We start from the raw sequence: 16,835 nt of genomic DNA, 5'->3' as shown, positions 1-16,835 counted from the left end.
TTTGATGACAAGTGTTTGTCGTGATTTTCAATTGCATTTGCATTGTGAGTGGTTAGAGGGACAATAGAGTGCCGAGTACCAGGCCATTAGTGACCTGACAGTAAGATAGAGTTGAGTACTACTAACGCATGTCCAGAGTGCGTAAAAGGAGATTACCATGACTCAACAGTTACGTGGAATTTGACTGCGGTCATGACTCATGACTGCCGGTGTGGTGGTCGGTAATACGGTCACCACAACAGCCCTAGATATGAATTAACATTACATTTCAGACAATGAGTTCTCTATTGTTAGTACTTACATAAACTCCCCAGAGCACTCAATCAGCGACAATAGCCTGGGCTCCTTCTGACCAGACAGCCTTAGCTCCTGTCCTCTTACAGTTTGAACACCACTATTAAGGAACCAGCAGTAATCATGAGAGGGCAGGGACACAGACTAGGGCAGGCTAGTCTGTGTCCCTGCTTGAACAGAAGACCAGAATATTGACTATGATTTTGTGAACAAATATTTTAGCCACTAACTATTCAAGACTGTCTACTCAAGGCTGTTGTGAAATTCTTCAAATGTATCTAAAGCCTATAATGCTTGTGGTATTATTAAAGAAACAAAATGTTAACTAAAGTTAGTACATTTGCACAAGCCTCAAAGAGTAAGGCATCATTACCTTAGATTGTATGGGCCAAGCAATGGGTTATTTGGTTACATTGATAGCTACATTGTTTTAGAAACTGAAGCAAAAATAAGCAAGCGTTAGTTACGTTTGGCTGTAGGCATTCCACCAACACTGGCATGCACTTCTGAACATAGCATTCCAATCTAACTAGTTTAGTAACTAGGCTAAATGGGTTATCAAATCAATAAACATCTGACATGTTCAGAGTAGCACACCCAAACGTTTGACCCGCAAGACAGTATTAGCTACACGAACTGTCCTGTTTCAATTTACATTCAAATGCAAGCGAACCTACACAGTTGGACAATATTCAGGAAGCTAACGTTGGCTAGCTAGCGTTACGCTAGCTAGGTTTTAAAAGCAGAACAAAAAAAAATGGCACAGACTTTCAAAAGGATATTGCCAAACACTGCTCGTCACGTCCGAAGGCCAACGAGGAATCCATTCTCAGCTATATAATATACACGCGTATGGTAGTTATAGGGAACTAGCTATATTTACTCGGGTCCATCCAGACGTTTTAGGCAAGGAAAGTTGTTCAATCCCCGGGCCCACCCCTGACCCGCGGCCTTCCGGGTGACAGCTGCGGGCGGGCGGGGGGCGGGCAATGCTAAGCTTGCAATAGGCTAGGTAGCTAGCTAGCTAATTCCACCATCAACCACTTGACAGCCAGTGCCGTGTGGTTACCAAGCGAGTTATCTAGCGACAATAGCCTGGGCTCCTTCTGACCAGACAGCCTTAGCTCCTGTCCTCTTGCAGTTTAAACACCACTAATAAGGAACCAGCCGCAATCATGAGAGGGCAGGCTAGTCTGTGTGTGTGCTTCATTCCAGTTATCTGAATATAATGAGGTTAGGACACCATATCATTTAAAACGTACATTAAGGAAAGATAACATGAAGTGACAAGAAAATAATGTCTACTAAATATTAATTTTCAGTCTAGCTTGGCTGGTTCAATAAATTGTTGCAAGAGGTAGGCTGCATGCTATGTTCATATGGCTAGACTGGTCCTGTCTTAAAATGTGTCATCCACACGCACACGGAGAATGCGTGCTAGCTGTGCTAATCAACATGCCGGTGGCATAATTAGCTACCTAGGTTTGATAAGAATGCCATTATATTGCTAGTAACTCCTCCGTCGTGGCACCTTGTCTGCGGTGCTGTCTTCTCCCCTCTTCAATGGCAGGCTAGCTAGCCATCCAGCGGCTACATAGACCCGAAAACTCGGCACTTGCGTTGCGACCATTTGTGTACAACATTTGGTTACAGATTCACTCATGTGAACTTCCCCGCTTCGCAGCATTTGCGCACGGATACTTTCTCCAGAGCAGTGGGGACGAGGTCGTCCGGGAAAAGAAAACAGGCTACATCAGAACAGTCAATTGAATATCATTATGATATTCATAAAGCCTGTTCGTGTGTGAATTGATCATACCATCAGGAATGAGCCCACAAAAACCCTTTAGCCCCTCTACACTGTATCAGGGCAATACAGTACCTAATTAGGGACTACACTGACAAAACTCTTGGATCCATGTATTCAAAAACGTTTCCAGCTACTAATCTCTTACCTGGACTAAGATTATCAATAACGTGGATGAGGAAAAACAGTGAGAACAATGGAGGTCTGTATACCATAGCGTGAGCTGGACCTACACTATGCTTGAGGATGGCGTCATCTACTGGACAGTTTACTGTAGGCTACATGGAGATCACCAATAGATGGAATTTAATGGTACAAAAAAGGCCTAAATCAAATAAACATTTGATTTGACTCAGTGCAATTGAAATTGTCTTACCATTTCCCCAAACTTCTAGGCAAAAAGTCACGTTTATTGAAACCCACCAACCAAAAACATGTTGAACTTGTTATTATGTGTGTGCTTCATTCCAGTTATCTGAATATAATGAGGTTAGGACACCATATCATATAAAACGTACATTAAGGAAAGATAGATAACATGAAATTACAAGAAAATAATGTCTACTAAATATTCATTTTCAGTCTATGATTAATGTGTTGCTGCTGTCTGTTCCCACAAGCTTTCCTGTGGATTCTCAGGCATTGCAGGCCTTTTATTTTGTGTGTAGTATAGAATACAATAAAATACCTATAGATATTCAGACATTGCTGGCCTTTATATTATGTCTATTCAATTTGATTCTATTCTACTCTACTCCTGTGGAGTCTCGGGCACTGCAGGCTTTTATTTTATGGATATTCTATTCTATTCCCTATTATCTTATGGATGGCGTATGGGCTGGAGTCCCTGTGGGGCCAGATGTCTCCGAACTTGGGCATCTCCTTCTCCTCTCCCTCCCTCTCCACCATCTCCACCGTCATGGTCGCTGGACTAAATATATCCGCCGCACGGTAGGACTGTGTGAGGCGGCGGAAGGAGGAGGCATCAGAGGTGTCGTCGTCATACTGGTCCTCCATGACTTCCCGGCGGGGTCTGCGGCTGGCCTTGAGCTCAGCCCCCAGCTCTGTTGCCAAGTCCTTGACGTCCCTCACCAAGGTGGAGCGCAGGCCGAACAGACAGAGCAGGAAGACTAGACCAGCGCAGATCCCTGAGACAAAGTAGAGGGCCACTCTCTCTGGAAGACCTGTGGGTGGAGGGATGACACACTAGTCTGGGGTGAAATTAGCATGATATTGCTCAATGAGAAATAGATAGAAGACAAAGCCTATATTAACAGCTATACAATCGAGATAGTTACAATTGGTTGGCCTGGTCCCAGATCTATTTGTGCTGTCTTGCCAAATCCTACAGCTATACAGAACAAAGAGATCTGGGACCAGGCTAATGATGGGTGCCTGCTGATCATTAAGTAAGACAAGGCATATTATATAAAGTACAAAGAGGCCCTGCTAATGAGTAACCAGCCTACATGCACACAGAAAACAATAGACCTACCCAGCATTTTGTCAAAAATTTCCAGAGAGTTGGTATAAAGCACGTTTTGAGGCCTGATGACGCCGGGCCCAGTATACCAGCCTCCTGCAGATGAGAAGGGACTTACTGTGCCTTCTGCCCAACGGCTGCAAATCATATTGTCCACCGACCTAATTGCACTACTAGTAGCTGAGCTAGCTACATTTATTTGGATACATGTATTTGTAGGTGTCTTACCATGTGTGTAGTCTGAGATCAAGAAAGGGTCTGATGTTGATCCACTCCGTCGCACATCCTCCAAGAGATATCGAGGAACTGGTGAGGCAAAAGAGGGTTCATTTTGATCAATTTCTCCTGAAACATTTTCTCAGTAATCTGGTGAGTCCATGAAAACAATTTCTTCAACTGTGGGTTATAGACACCATGATGTTTGTGTCTCTCACATGGTTGTGGCTCTTTGACTTCTAGTCACATACCACATGTAAAGGACACTCTCAGGTGCTTCCTGGTGCCAGGAAAACATGGGTCCCCAAAGTTCTGAGTGTCAGCCAGCACTGAGCAGTTGGCTCGGCCATGACACCTGCGTGACACCTTCCTCAGGGCAGATGGTGACAGACACTCTGAAGGATAGATGTATACTCTGATCAGATGTGGGTCAAATAAGTCAAATACTTGAGCTGTGCTTGATATAGTCTGATACAAACAAGCAAAAGGACTAGTCCCTAAAGTATAAACTCCAACCTTAATCAAGCACAAGTATTTAAAATAGGCATTTGATCCTGGTCTGACTCTGATATACAGTAGGCTATAGAGGTTGAAAACATGCATAGGTCAAGGGTATATCCATGTACCTTATACCTACTCATGTGTTACTCATCTGTAGTAAGTAACATAGTAACACACACTATTGATTATGTACTGATAAATGCACATTATTTTTATCCTAGTATTTGACCACTAGATGACACTTTAGTTCCCTGTTTCACACCAATGACTATGGTTTCAGACCCATGTCAGGCTGTGGTGCAGTTTCCTGAGGACAGTTGGGACTCCCATGCAGCAGGTGGCCAAATGTAGCCGAGTAGATAGCCAGGACAGTGTTATTCTTACACACCAGCCTCAGTCTCTCGTTTTCACACACCAACCTAGTACGGTGGTGCTCTGAAAGATAAAAACAGCAGTATCGATCACTGACAAACTTACTGTATAATACTGTATATTTCAATAGAATTAGATATTATCCTATTCAGTTAAATAGAAACAGACCAATTGAATTCAGTGTCCGATAATACATTTCCTGATGTATCTGATGTATTCAGTTGTGGAGTACTATTCAAGATCTTTTGTCTCCTAAATTCACAACCACACTTTAGGACAGTTTGTGTTACCCTCACACAATCAAACCCTGTGGACTCGTCTCACCTGGGCGGCACTTGTAGGACACTATGAGGTACTTGCTGGTGAGGGGACAGGGGTCCTGACCAAACACTGGGCTAATGACAGGTATATGACAGGAACGCCGGTCCTGACACTCCGACACCACTTTCTGCAGGGACAATACAACAATGTCTGAGTGTGAGAAAAATATGCACATTTACATGCAAGTCCTTAGGTCTCAGGCAAGGTTACTCATCAGAAGGCTTTAGCTCAGCAGACAGTCTTGAGGCATACCCAGGTTCAAACCCACAACATATTCAATCAATGCTGTAGTAAGTCCTAACAGTTTGTGATTCATATTATTTAAGTGAAGAGTCCAATGTTCTTAAGTTATCAACTTGTGGAGCTAACTGCTGATAAGTTGGCTTCTGTTTTGCTGTCAGTAATAGAGGACAACTCTGTATGGCTAATTACTATACTGTACCTGGATAGCAACAGTGGAAGTGCATCCAGTGTTGTCCTCAGTCATGTTTGTGTTTGCAGGGGGACATAAGTTCTTGCTGGGGACACGACGTCCGTAGAATGCTGACAGGACGGACACAGAGGTTCTGGAGGGACACTTGATAGAAAGGGTGTCTCCATCGCAGGCATGAGCAGTGTGGTTTCTTAGTATTGTGTGGAGGTACACTGAAAAGGAACAGAAGGTATACATGGGGATAAGACAGACCTCAAAGATCAAACTGACAACTGTCAAATGCTTTTGATCAAATCCACCACTTCTCAAGAAATGGAGCAGAAAATGCACATAGAAAATAATTCAAAGAAATAGGCCCTATTAAGCAAGAACGGGGATTATTATGCCAAAATATTGTACTGTAATTGATTTTACATTTTAGAGGCAGGCACTGCCAACAGTACAACATAACACTGTTCAAACAGTCATGCAGTGTCATGCAGTGACTTGTCATGCAGTGCCTTCAGAAAGTGTTCATACCCCTTGACTGGAGTGTGGTGCCAGGAAAACAACCTCTCACTTAACGTCAACAAAACAAAGGAGATGATCATGCACTTCAGGAAACAGCAGAGGGAGCACCCCCCTATCCACATCGACGAGCCAGTGGTGGAGAAGGTGGAAGTTTTAAGTTCCTTGGCATACACATCACGGACAAATTGTGGTGAAGAAGGCAGTGTGTCGAAGAAGGCACAACAGCGCCTCTTCAACCTCAGGAGGCTGAAGAAATTTGACTTGGCACCTAAACACTCACAAACTTTTACAGATGCACAATTGAGAGCATCCTGTCGGGCAGTATCAATGTCTGGTATAGCAACTGCACCTCCATCAACCGCAAGGCTCTCCAGAGGGTGGTGCGGTCTGCACAACGCATCACCGGTGGAAAACTATCTGACCTCCAGGACACCTACAGCACCCGATGTCACAGGAAGGCCAAAAAGATCATCAAGGACAATAACCACCCGAGCCACTGCCTGTTCACCCCGCTACCATCCAGAAGGCGAGGTCAGTACAGGTGCATCAAAGCTGGGACGAGAGACTGAAAAACAGCTTCTATCTCAAGGCCATCAGAATGTTAAACAGTCATCACTAACACAGAGGCTGCTGCCTACATACATACACAAATCATTGACCACTTTAATAAATGGATCACTAGTCATTTTAAATAATACCACTTTAATGTTTACATATCTTACATTACTCATCTCATATGTACATACTGTATTTTATTCCATCTATTGCATCTTGCCTATGCCACTCAGCTATCACTCCTCCATATATTTATATGTACATATTCTTATTCCATCCACTTACATTTGTGTGTATGAGGAAATTGTTGTGGAATTGTCAGATTACTTGTTAGTTGTTACTGCACTGTCAGAACTAGAAGCACAAGCATTTCGCTACACTCGCATTAACATCTGCTAACCATGTGTATGTGACCAATAAACTTGTGACTTATTCCAAAATGTTGCTTGGTTACAGCCTGAATTCAAAATGGGTTGAATGTATTTGTATTTATTACCCATCTATACACAATGCCCCTAATGTCAAAGTGAAAACATGTCAAGATAGGCAAAGGTCAAAAATCAGGAGGACACGCAAAAGAGCTGAAACAACCCGCTGGTAGGCTTGAACAAACAAGATGAACTGGCAACAAACAGACAGAAAACACATAAGTACCCAGGGGATAATGGGGAAGATGGGCGACACCTGGAGGGGGGGTGGAGACAAGCACAAGGACAGGTGCAACAGATCAGGGTGTGATAGGGTTAGTCTCTAAGAGATTTGCACACCTGGATTGTACAATATTCAAATGTTTTTTAGAAAATTCTTCAAGCTCTGTCAAATTGGTCGTTGATCATTGCTAGACAACCGTTTAAGTCATCCCATAGATTTACAAGCAGATTTAAGACAAAACTAACTCCCCCACTCAGGAACATTCACTGTCTTCTTGGTAAGCAACTCTAGATTTGGCCTTGTGTTTTAGGTTCCGTTTACGTTCCATTCCATTTCTTTTTTAAACTTAAAAAAAACTGCCCAGTCCTTAACGAATACAAGCATACCCATAACATGATGCAGTCACTACTATTCTTGAAAATATGGAGAGTGGTACTGCAACAGTTTTCTTCCATTGAAGGAGAAGAGGACCAAAAATGCAGCGTGGTTAGTGTTAAACATGTTTAATAAAGACAAAAAACCATGAACACTACAAAATACCAAAACAACAAATGTGAAAACCAAAACAGTCCTATCTGGTACAATGCCAGAAGAAAACCACCCACAAAATACCCAAAGAACATGGCTGCCTAAATATGGTTCCCAATCAGAGCCAACGATAAACACCTGCCTCTAATTGAGAACCAATCTAGGCAACCATAGACTTACATAAACACCTAGACTAGGAAACACCCCATAAACATACAAAACCTCTAGACCAGGTAAAAACACATAAATCCCCCATGTCACACCCTGACCTAACCAAAATAATAAAGAAAACAAAGATAACTAAGGCCAGGGCGTGACAGGTACTCAACAATGTGTTGTTTTGGATTTGCCTGAAACATAACACTTTGTATTCGGCACAAAAAGTGAATTGCTTTGCCACATTTTTTGCTGTATTACTTTACCGCCTTGTTGCAAACAGGATGCATGTTTTGGAGTAAGAGTCCACTAAGGGGCCTTACAGATAACTCTATCCTCCTCAACTTAGGGGTTGAATACTTATTGACTCCTCAAGACGTTTTGAGCTTTTCCTTTTTAATTAATTTGTTAACATTTCTAGTAACATAATTACCTTTGACATTATGGGGTATTGTGTGTAGGCCAGCGTAATAAAAAAAAATCTAAATTGAATAAATTTTAACACAACAAAATGTGGAAAAGATTGAGGGGTGTAAATAAACTTCATGACCAAAAGTATGTGCTCGTCGAACATTTCATTCCAAAATCATGGGCATTAATATGGAGTTGGTCCCCCCTTTGCTGCTATTACAGCCTCCACTCTTCTGGCAAGGCTTTCCACTAGATGTTGGAACATTGCTGCAGGGATTTGCTTCTATTCAGCCATAAGAGCATGAGTGAGGTCGGACACTGATCTTGGGCGATTAGGCCTGGCTCGCAGTCGGCATTCCAATTCATCCCAAAGGTGTTCGATGGGGTTGAGGTCAGGGCTTTGCGCAGGCCAGTCAAGTTCTTCCACACCAATCTTGACAAACCATTTCTGTATGGACCACGCTCTGTGCATGGGAGCATTGCCATGCTGAAACAGGAAAGGGCCTTCCCCAAACGGTTGCCACAAAGTTGGAAACACAGAATTGTCTAGATGCATTGTATGCTGTAGCGTTAAGATTTCCCTTCACTGGAACTAAGGGGTCTAGCCCGAACCATGATAAATAGTCGATGACCATTATTCCTCCACCAAACTTCACAGTTGGCACAGTGCATTGGGGCAGGTAGCGTTCTCCTTGCATCTGCCAAACCCAGATTTGTCCATTGGACTGCCAGATGGTGATTTATCACTCCAGAGAACTCATTTCCACTGCTCCAGAGTCCAAAGGCGGCGAGCTTTACACCACTCCAGCCAACACTTGACATTGCACATTGTGACCTTAGGCTTGTGTGTGGCTGCTCGGCCATGGAAACCCATTTTGTGAGCTCCCGACTAACAGTTCTTGTGCTGACATTGCTTCCAGAGGCAGTTTGGAACTCGGTAGTGAGTGTTGCAACCGAGGACAGACGATTTTTACTCGCTATGTGCTTCAGCAATCGGCGGTCCAGTTCTGTGAGCTTGTGTGGCCTACTACTTCGTGGCAGAGCTGTTGTTGCTTGTAGATGTTTCCACTTTACAATATCAACACTTACTGTTGACCCGGGGAAACTTTAGCAGGGCAGAAATTTGACAAACTGACTTGTTGGAAAGGTGGTATCCTACGACGGTGCCATGTTTTAAGTCACTGTGCTCTTCAGTAAGGCCATTCTACTGTCAGTGTTTGTCTATGGAGATTGCATGGCTGTGTGCTCAATGTTATATACACCTGTCAACAACGGGTGTGGCTGAAATAGCCGTATCAACTCATTTGATAGGGTGTCCAAATACGTTTGTGTATGTAGTGTACTTTCTGAAGTCTGTATCTAATCTTCTGGGAGTGGTTTTAATCAGCTTTTTACTAGTTGACAAGCTGTTCAGAGTTTATGAAACATATTTAAGAAATAAAGGATGACCTCACATTCAAGAAGCCATATAGGGCTTGATACACTTGACTTGTTGAACCAAGACCAAATAAAGTAGAGTTAGTAATAAATCAATTGCCATACAAATAAAATAATTGACTAAACACAGAATGAGTTTGTTTTTCCTAAGTCATCATCTTTTAACAATGGAATTACATTACATCTCATGTAATGCAGGTGCTTCTACTGTTTGGGGTTTTAGCACTTTGAGACATCAGCTGATGTAAGAAGGGCTTCATATATTAATTTGATTTGATTTGATAGACCATCTTGGCCGGTTTACCTGACACTGACGAAGCCTATCCTGGACAAAAAAGCCCTTTTAATGGAGAATCTCCCTTGATTGAAAATGCTTCTTAAATGAGGACTAGGCTTCATCTGTGAAGCAACAGTTTGACACATTGTGTCATTGTACTGTGTCATTGTACTCATGGTCACCCAGCCCTGGTTACAAGAGGGTTGTGTCCCAAACATTGGGAGTAGCTCTCCTGAGCAGTGTTGTGCTATGATACACAAACACATAGGATAACAGAGTTCATAACAGAGTTGGATCCATGAAAATAGAATTCCTAGAATGGACAAAATGTTGACATAAAGGGAAATTATCTTATTATCTTATTTTATTGTTGGATCTGGACTCATCTTATTGTCACAACGATTTCCTGGGCCATAGAAATAGAATGAATGTCCTTTCTAGTCATTCTATGTCTATGCCCTGGCCCCTGTCTGTCTCTTCCTGGCTGGGTCTGTTTTGTGTTCCCCAATGTTATGCAGCTCTGCAGAGCCACGGTAGGGCAGTACCAGTCTCTCCCTCACAATGTGCTATTCTTAGAGCAGCTCATTGCTCACACCCATACACAGATGTTGATCCCTGTAATGGTCAGATATAGAGATGGAGTGATAATGACAAGCCCCAGACAAAGGCAACACTGGTCAGTAGTGGTCACCCTGCATGGACTGGCTGTCTATCTTGTCCAAACAAATCATCATGTAACATCTCTGTCTGTTGTCATGCAAGTGTCTGACATTCATCAATGAATATGCAACCAGGACAACACAAATACACTCACTGGCCATTTTATTAGGTACATCCATCTAGTACCAGGTTGGACCCCCCTTTGCCTCCAGAACAGCCTGACTTCTTCGGGGCATGGAAACATTACTCAATTAATATCAAGGGACCTAACATGTGCCAGGAAAACCTTCCCCACACCATTACACCACCACCACCAGCCTGTACTATTGATACCAGGCAAGATGGGGCCATGGACTGATGCTGCTTACGCTAAATCCTGACTGCCATCAGCATGACACAACAGGAACCAGGATTTGTCATACAAGACAATGTTTTTACACTCCTCAATTGTTCTGTCTTATTGATTGCGTGCCCACTGGAGCTGCTTCTTCTTGTTTTTAGCTGATAGGAATGGAATCCGGTGTGGTGGTGTGCAGCAATAGCCTATCTGTGGCAAAGACCGACGAGTTTTGTGTTCTGAGATGTCGTTCTGCACACCACTGTTGCACTGCGCCGTTATTTGTATGTTTGTGGCCCGCCTGTTAGTTTGCACCATTCTTACCATTCTCCTTAAACCTCTTATCAACGAGCTGTTTACGCCCACAGGATTGCCGCTGACTGAATGCTTTTTGTTTGTGGCACCATTCTCTGTAAACCCTAGACACTGTCGTGGGTGAAAAGCACAGGAAGTCAGGCCATTTCTGAGATGCTGGAACCGGCATGCCTGGCACGCCTGGCACCGACGATCATACCATAAGTCGCTTAGGTGACTCGTTTTGCCAGTTGTAACATTCAAATAAACAGTAACTGAATGCCTTGATGCCTGTCTGCCTGCTTTATATAGCATATATATATAGTCTGTATGAGCAAACCATTTTCATGAACGGGGTGGTGTACTTAAACTGACCACTGAGTGTGTATCACTGCTATCATCTCAAACGGGTGTCAATGTCATTATTATTTAACTACAAAAAAAATACTATTACTCAGGCCTATAATTCTAGATTCTGTTTGCTTGATATGTGTATTGAAACAGATAATGGCATGGCCATTATCAGTGATATGTGGAGAATTAAACAATAATTATATTTTCAGAATTATAATGGTTATTATAATGACATCATTGTCAATGAGGAAGACAGGGTGCTTTAACCCTGACAATTGTCTCTCACAGTGAACCGCTGCCACTGTTTGTTGGAACAGGATGTCCAGGAGATAAATCAGGGAATGTACCGTCCCAAATGACACCCTATTCCTTACATAGTGCACAACTTTGACCAGAGCCCTGTGAGCAAACCGGGTGCCATTTGGGATGCTGCTCGTGTCTTGCGTAGGCTTCCTCTCTACACAGCATGTAGTGCTGAGTGAGCCATACCAGTATCTATTTTCTCCACTTTTTCTCTATAACAGCAATAACAAAGGCCGAAAACACACTTACCGGAGAAATCTGGAGAGGACCATGCACTGTGCGTGTTCAGAGCCAGGATGAGGAAGAGGGACAGATACCAGCAGGACCTCCAGAAGCTCCATGGGACTGTCATGGTGCCCATCCTATATTACACACCACCAGTGGGGTTTATCACTATGCGATGCTGCTTGGCTGTTTACTGACCGTGAGCGAGTGGTCAATGATACCCATTGTCTTGACCGTCGAACAGTCCCCCTTTTCACAGTCAAAAGGATCAGCTGACTGTTGTGTGTGCATGTGTGTGTGTGTGTGTGTGTATGTGTGTGTGTGTGTGTGTGTGTGTGTGTGTGTGTGTGTGTGTGTGTGTGTGTGTGTGTGTGTGTGTGTGTGTGTGTGTGTGTGTGTGTGTGTGTGTGTGTGTGTGTGTGTGTGTGTGTGCGTATACATACATACAATTGTGCATGCATGTGTGCATGCATGTGCTTGTGGGTGTGCATGCAAGCATTTTTGTCCATTTGTGTGTTTATCACCTACCATCCAAGGTGTGAGAACTATCAACCTACTGTATATAAGAAGTGACCAATGTTATGTTATTGTTATTGACAATAAATAAGCTCAACACAGCTATTAGGTGTGTGATAACATGTATTGACCCTGCGTGTGTAACGGCCGAATCAAGACCCCCAGCAGCCCACTGGTCAACATGGAGGGTCCTGTTCATATAGACAAAGAGGTTATCTGCATTCCAAATGCAGGGGTGGAAAGAGTAGTGAAATATCCTACTCAAGTAGGACTATTGTTTCTTTAATGACATTATACTCAAGTAGAGGTAAAATTACTGGTGTCAATTTTTTTTTTTATACATTCAAATTAAAAAGTAACTAATTTAAAAGTACTCAGAGCAAAAGTAATTTAAAATAAAAACATTGACCTTGATAATTAGCTAATTTCACGAAGGTTACCTGAACGTCATTACACATGAGAGAAAATGTATGTACAGTAGGAACTACGTTTTAATCTATTTTATGAGTTGCAGCAAGGTGCGTGAAAACAAAGGATTTGTCAAAAATATACAAAAAATATACATTTGTCAACTTAAACATTCAAAGCAATGAAGATGTATTGGTAAAAAATATATACAAAATAAAGTTAATAAACAAAGTTGCCAGACTTCTACATACAGTACTTCTATATACAGACTCCATAAATAAACATGTCGAATTTTTTAACTTATTCAATCCCTCATTCCCCCCTCGGTTACTTGTTACTTGTCCAGGGTCCCTTCCGATATTCACTCACTCCCCCATTCACACTCTTTCCTTCACTCACTCAGTCCCTCACTCACAAAATGTATCTTTTAAGAGTACTAAAATATCCTACTCAACTAGAAATACTGTTACTATAATGCAATTTTCCTCAAGTATAAGTAAAATGACTGACTTTCAAAAATATTCAAAGTATAAGTACTCGGAAAAGCTAGTCAATTACAGTAACGAGAGTAGCTGTAATTAGTTACTTCACACCTCTGTCCAAATGGAACCCTAATCCCTTTATACTGCACTACTTGTAATGAGTCCTGGTCAAAATTTGTGCACTATATAGGCAACAGGGTGCCATTTGGGACTTCCTCAAAGAGGTGGTTTTCCAGAGGGGCTCACTTCCAGATGCTGTGTGTCTAATGGAGATATGGCTTGTCTGTCTCCCTGAGATAGGCCTTTTCTTTCCCTCTGCTCTGTGGAAGGGGAAGAGAGAGGTCAATGGCAAGTAACACATTTCCAGCCAGCTCTGCTTTTCCAGTAACACTCCAGATATCACACATAATTGTCACGATGTTTATGTTAATACTTGTTTCATTGCTCCATAGGTTTGTGACATATCTGTTGTTTCCATTTTTCTTATCCTGGTCCAAAAAAATGATTTACTAGGAAAGGGACATTACCTGAAGAAAGGTTGTGTGCTGAGTAAATAGTAAGTAGTATATCAAATAACAGTAGTGTTGCAAACACATTAATGAACAAATATTGTCTTTTTACGAGACAGGTTTATTCAAGGCAACTGAAATGCATGCCTGTATCACAGGAGGTTGGTGGCACCTTAATTCCATTCGCTCCGTTCCAACCATTATTGTGAGCCGTTGTCCCCTCAGCCGCCTCCACTGACCTGTATGTTTAAAAGATGTGATGCACATGGGATCCAAACCCATCATGCTTCAACTGAGCTATCAGCGCCACTCGGTGCAGTTGTCATAGCAACCAAACATTGATCAATTAATAAAACTGGTGAACTCAGTTGGTATGTAGGTTCACAATTGCGCCAACTAGAGTGAGGATCAGTGAGAGGATTGGCTTCTCTCGGATAAGATCAGATAGTTGTTTATCGTGTAGGAGATCTCATGGTCAAACACTGGATGCCATTCAGAAATTACTATCAGCCCTGCCCTCCCAAACACAAACTCCCTCCATAACTCTAGAGCAGTGATTATTAACTCTGTTGAGAGGATGGTCAGGGGGCCAGAACAGAATTACAAATCATTTGTAGACTGCAAATTGACTGCAAGAAGCCCAAACCGATATAATGTTTGACTAAAACATAATCATTTCAAACGTTGCTTACATTTGTATACGATCACGTCTCTCTATTATGCGTGGGAATAATTGAAACAGATTTCATTCATTTTATTAAAATCACTTGGAGCTGATATCCTGGTGTTTTATGTCCAACAATGAAAATGTAAAAAATCTTCTTTTTTTTTTGCTCAGAAAACCTGGGAGGACCAAATGAAACCATCCCTGGCCCAAATTCGGCCCACTGGCCGCCAGTTCGGGAACCCTGCTCTAAAGGTTAACCAATTCTGAGATGAGTCACTCTCTTGGACACTCTTGGAGCGATACAGTAATTCAGATGGAATTCATAGGGGCTTGGATAGATACAAATCCCTGCTTTTTGATCCTATTGAGAAAACCTATTGATCCCACATTTCCAACTTTCCCTTAAGTTATTTTAACTTGACAAGTGATCCAACATACGCCCCGTTGAAATCCAGAACACCTCCCAATGAGTGTCAAGGCAGTGACTAAGTCCTGTAGGGGAACTCCGCCTATGTCTATCACAGGAGGTTGGTGGCATCTTAATTGGGGAGGACACGCTCGTGTTAATGGCTGGAGCGGAATGAGTAGAATGGTATCAAATACATCAAACACATGGTTTGGTGCCATTCCATTCGCTCCGTTCCAGACATTATTATGAGCCGTCCTCTCCTCCGCAGCCTCTACTGATGTCTATGGCATGACCTCCTATTCTTTCTTCATTGGTAGAGGATGCTTTGTTACTCTCCATGCTGGCTAATTTCCTGTTCTGGCTGTGGGTTATTTGTCTCATTTCCAGGATTTGTTGGGAGTTTCCATGTCGAGCGTTTGCTTTTTATCCTCCCCCCTCTGTGATGGAAATACCCATCAGACCCTGGGGCGGCAGATACTATATATCTGAGACTAGAAGTACACTGAGCAGAGGTCCATATTGTTCAGTCATTTGTCCCTGGACTCCTTGTCTTATCAAGGTTTTAGCCCCTCGGAAGGCATGTGTTTCATGAGCTGTCTCCACACTGCTGAAAGATGTCAGAAATCGGTGAACTCCCCCCTAGACTTATTTATACTGGGTTTACGTATGTACAGCTGGAGCAACTAAATTCCCCGGCAGATGTTGCAACTGTCAACTGATTTCTCACAGATGCACACACTTCAGTGAACAGTGGAACTAAAACCTGGTCTCCAGGGAGGTGTAAAGTGGCAATCATATCAAATTAAATCAATGAATTTGCATCTAGAATATGATGTACTGTAGATATAATAATATAACACCCCGCAGTTTTAATGCTTTATTTGTTATAAGCATGTACGGGCCTGATTAAATGAGAAGAGATCATACATGCTTATGATAACTGCATTATAATGGATTGTCATTGATAACGTGCTGACTGGTTCGTTCATATTTACCTATGTCCTCACAAATAATCAGCAGATCTTTTACACTTCTGCTACTCTCTGTTCATCATATATGCATAGTCACTTTAACCATATCTACATGTACATACTACCTCAATCAGCCTGACTAACCGGTGTCTTTATGTTGCCTCGCTACCTTTATAGCCTCGCTACTGTATATAGCCTGTCTTTTTACTGCTGTTTTGTTTCTTTACTTACCTATTGTTCACCTAATACCTTTTTTGCAATATTGGTTAGAGCCTGTAAGTAAGCATTTCACTGCAAGGTGAATACACCTGTTGTATTCGGTGCACGTGACAAATAAACTTTGATTTGATTTGATCATTGCTTTATTCGATGAGCTACGGACTTGTGCCTATTTATGGATTATGGACAAACCCTTTTGGTTTTCTTAAAGTTCCCCCCTCCACCACTATACCCTCAGATGGTAACTGAAAGCAAAACTAATCCGCTCCATTCCCTCTACCCAAGGGATGTAGGCTAGGGGTTCTCCCATCATGACACAATGACCCGTGCCTCCACCTCCCCTGTGACTCACCAAGTACCAACATTAACCACAAACACCCATGTGATTTCACTAAAATCATGCCAGCCAGTTCCTACTGCTGGCAAGATATCATGCATTCCTGGCATATTAAAAAATGTAATTAAATAAACGCTTTATCACAGATGTATTTTTACAGGGATAACAGTCGTAGATCTTAGTTTTATATTA

General features: G+C 42.4%; 2 protein-coding genes across 7 annotated transcripts in view; both read right to left on the bottom strand.

The window, feature by feature from the left end:
• The window catches only part of ocrl (OCRL inositol polyphosphate-5-phosphatase), a 37,600-nt gene extending 36,197 nt beyond the window's left edge, over positions 1-1,403 (bottom strand). For 2 of the 5 annotated variants that reach the window (XM_042325599.1, XM_042325600.1), the window contains exons 1-2: positions 1,077-1,403; positions 302-384 (exon numbers count right to left, since the gene is read on the bottom strand). In XM_042325599.1, coding sequence (XP_042181533.1) covers positions 302-384; positions 1,077-1,121 — 128 coding nt within the window. In that variant the 5' untranslated portion in view covers positions 1,122-1,403. The remainder of the gene's footprint in view (positions 1-301; positions 385-1,076) is intronic. The other 3 variants (XM_042325604.1, XM_042325603.1, XM_042325602.1) reach the window with 3 other exon arrangements.
• Positions 1,404-2,390: 987 nt separating this feature from the next.
• On the bottom strand, positions 2,391-12,356 carry si:ch73-335m24.2 (protein eva-1 homolog C). Of its 2 annotated transcripts, XM_024429574.2 has the most exons (8): positions 12,150-12,356; positions 5,437-5,639; positions 4,998-5,121; positions 4,584-4,736; positions 4,052-4,195; positions 3,813-3,890; positions 3,597-3,680; positions 2,391-3,285 (listed from the first exon to the last, which is right to left on the bottom strand). In XM_024429574.2, exons 1-8 carry the CDS (start codon positions 12,259-12,261, stop codon positions 2,891-2,893), a joined length of 1,293 nt encoding a protein of 430 aa, XP_024285342.1. In that variant the 5' UTR covers positions 12,262-12,356; the 3' UTR covers positions 2,391-2,890. The 2 variants fall into 2 exon arrangements, with proteins under 2 accessions (XP_024285342.1, XP_024285344.1); XM_024429576.2 differs by lacking the exon at positions 3,597-3,680 and having other exon boundaries at positions 12,150-12,354.
• Positions 12,357-16,835: the final 4,479 nt, after the last annotated feature.

Source organism: Oncorhynchus tshawytscha, linkage group LG08 (genome assembly GCF_018296145.1).
Source record: "Oncorhynchus tshawytscha isolate Ot180627B linkage group LG08, Otsh_v2.0, whole genome shotgun sequence".
Taxonomy (NCBI): Eukaryota; Metazoa; Chordata; class Actinopteri; order Salmoniformes; family Salmonidae; genus Oncorhynchus; species Oncorhynchus tshawytscha.
The sequence above is the reverse complement of the archived record's forward strand: the minus strand, read 5'-3'. Positions and strand labels throughout refer to the sequence as shown.

Excerpts from the sequence above, each read along its gene's own strand:
- si:ch73-335m24.2 (XM_024429574.2), bottom strand. The coding sequence starts at position 12,261 with ATGGGCACCATGACAGTCCCATGGAGCTTCTGGAGGTCCTGCTGGTAT. Across the intron at positions 4,737-4,997 it reads GTCCTACAAGTGCCGCCCAG|AGCACCACCGTACTAGGTTG; the intron begins GTGAGACGAGTC and ends TTTATCTTTCAG. Across the intron at positions 3,286-3,596 it reads AATTTTTGACAAAATGCTGG|GTCTTCCAGAGAGAGTGGCC; the intron begins GTAGGTCTATTG and ends CTCCACCCACAG.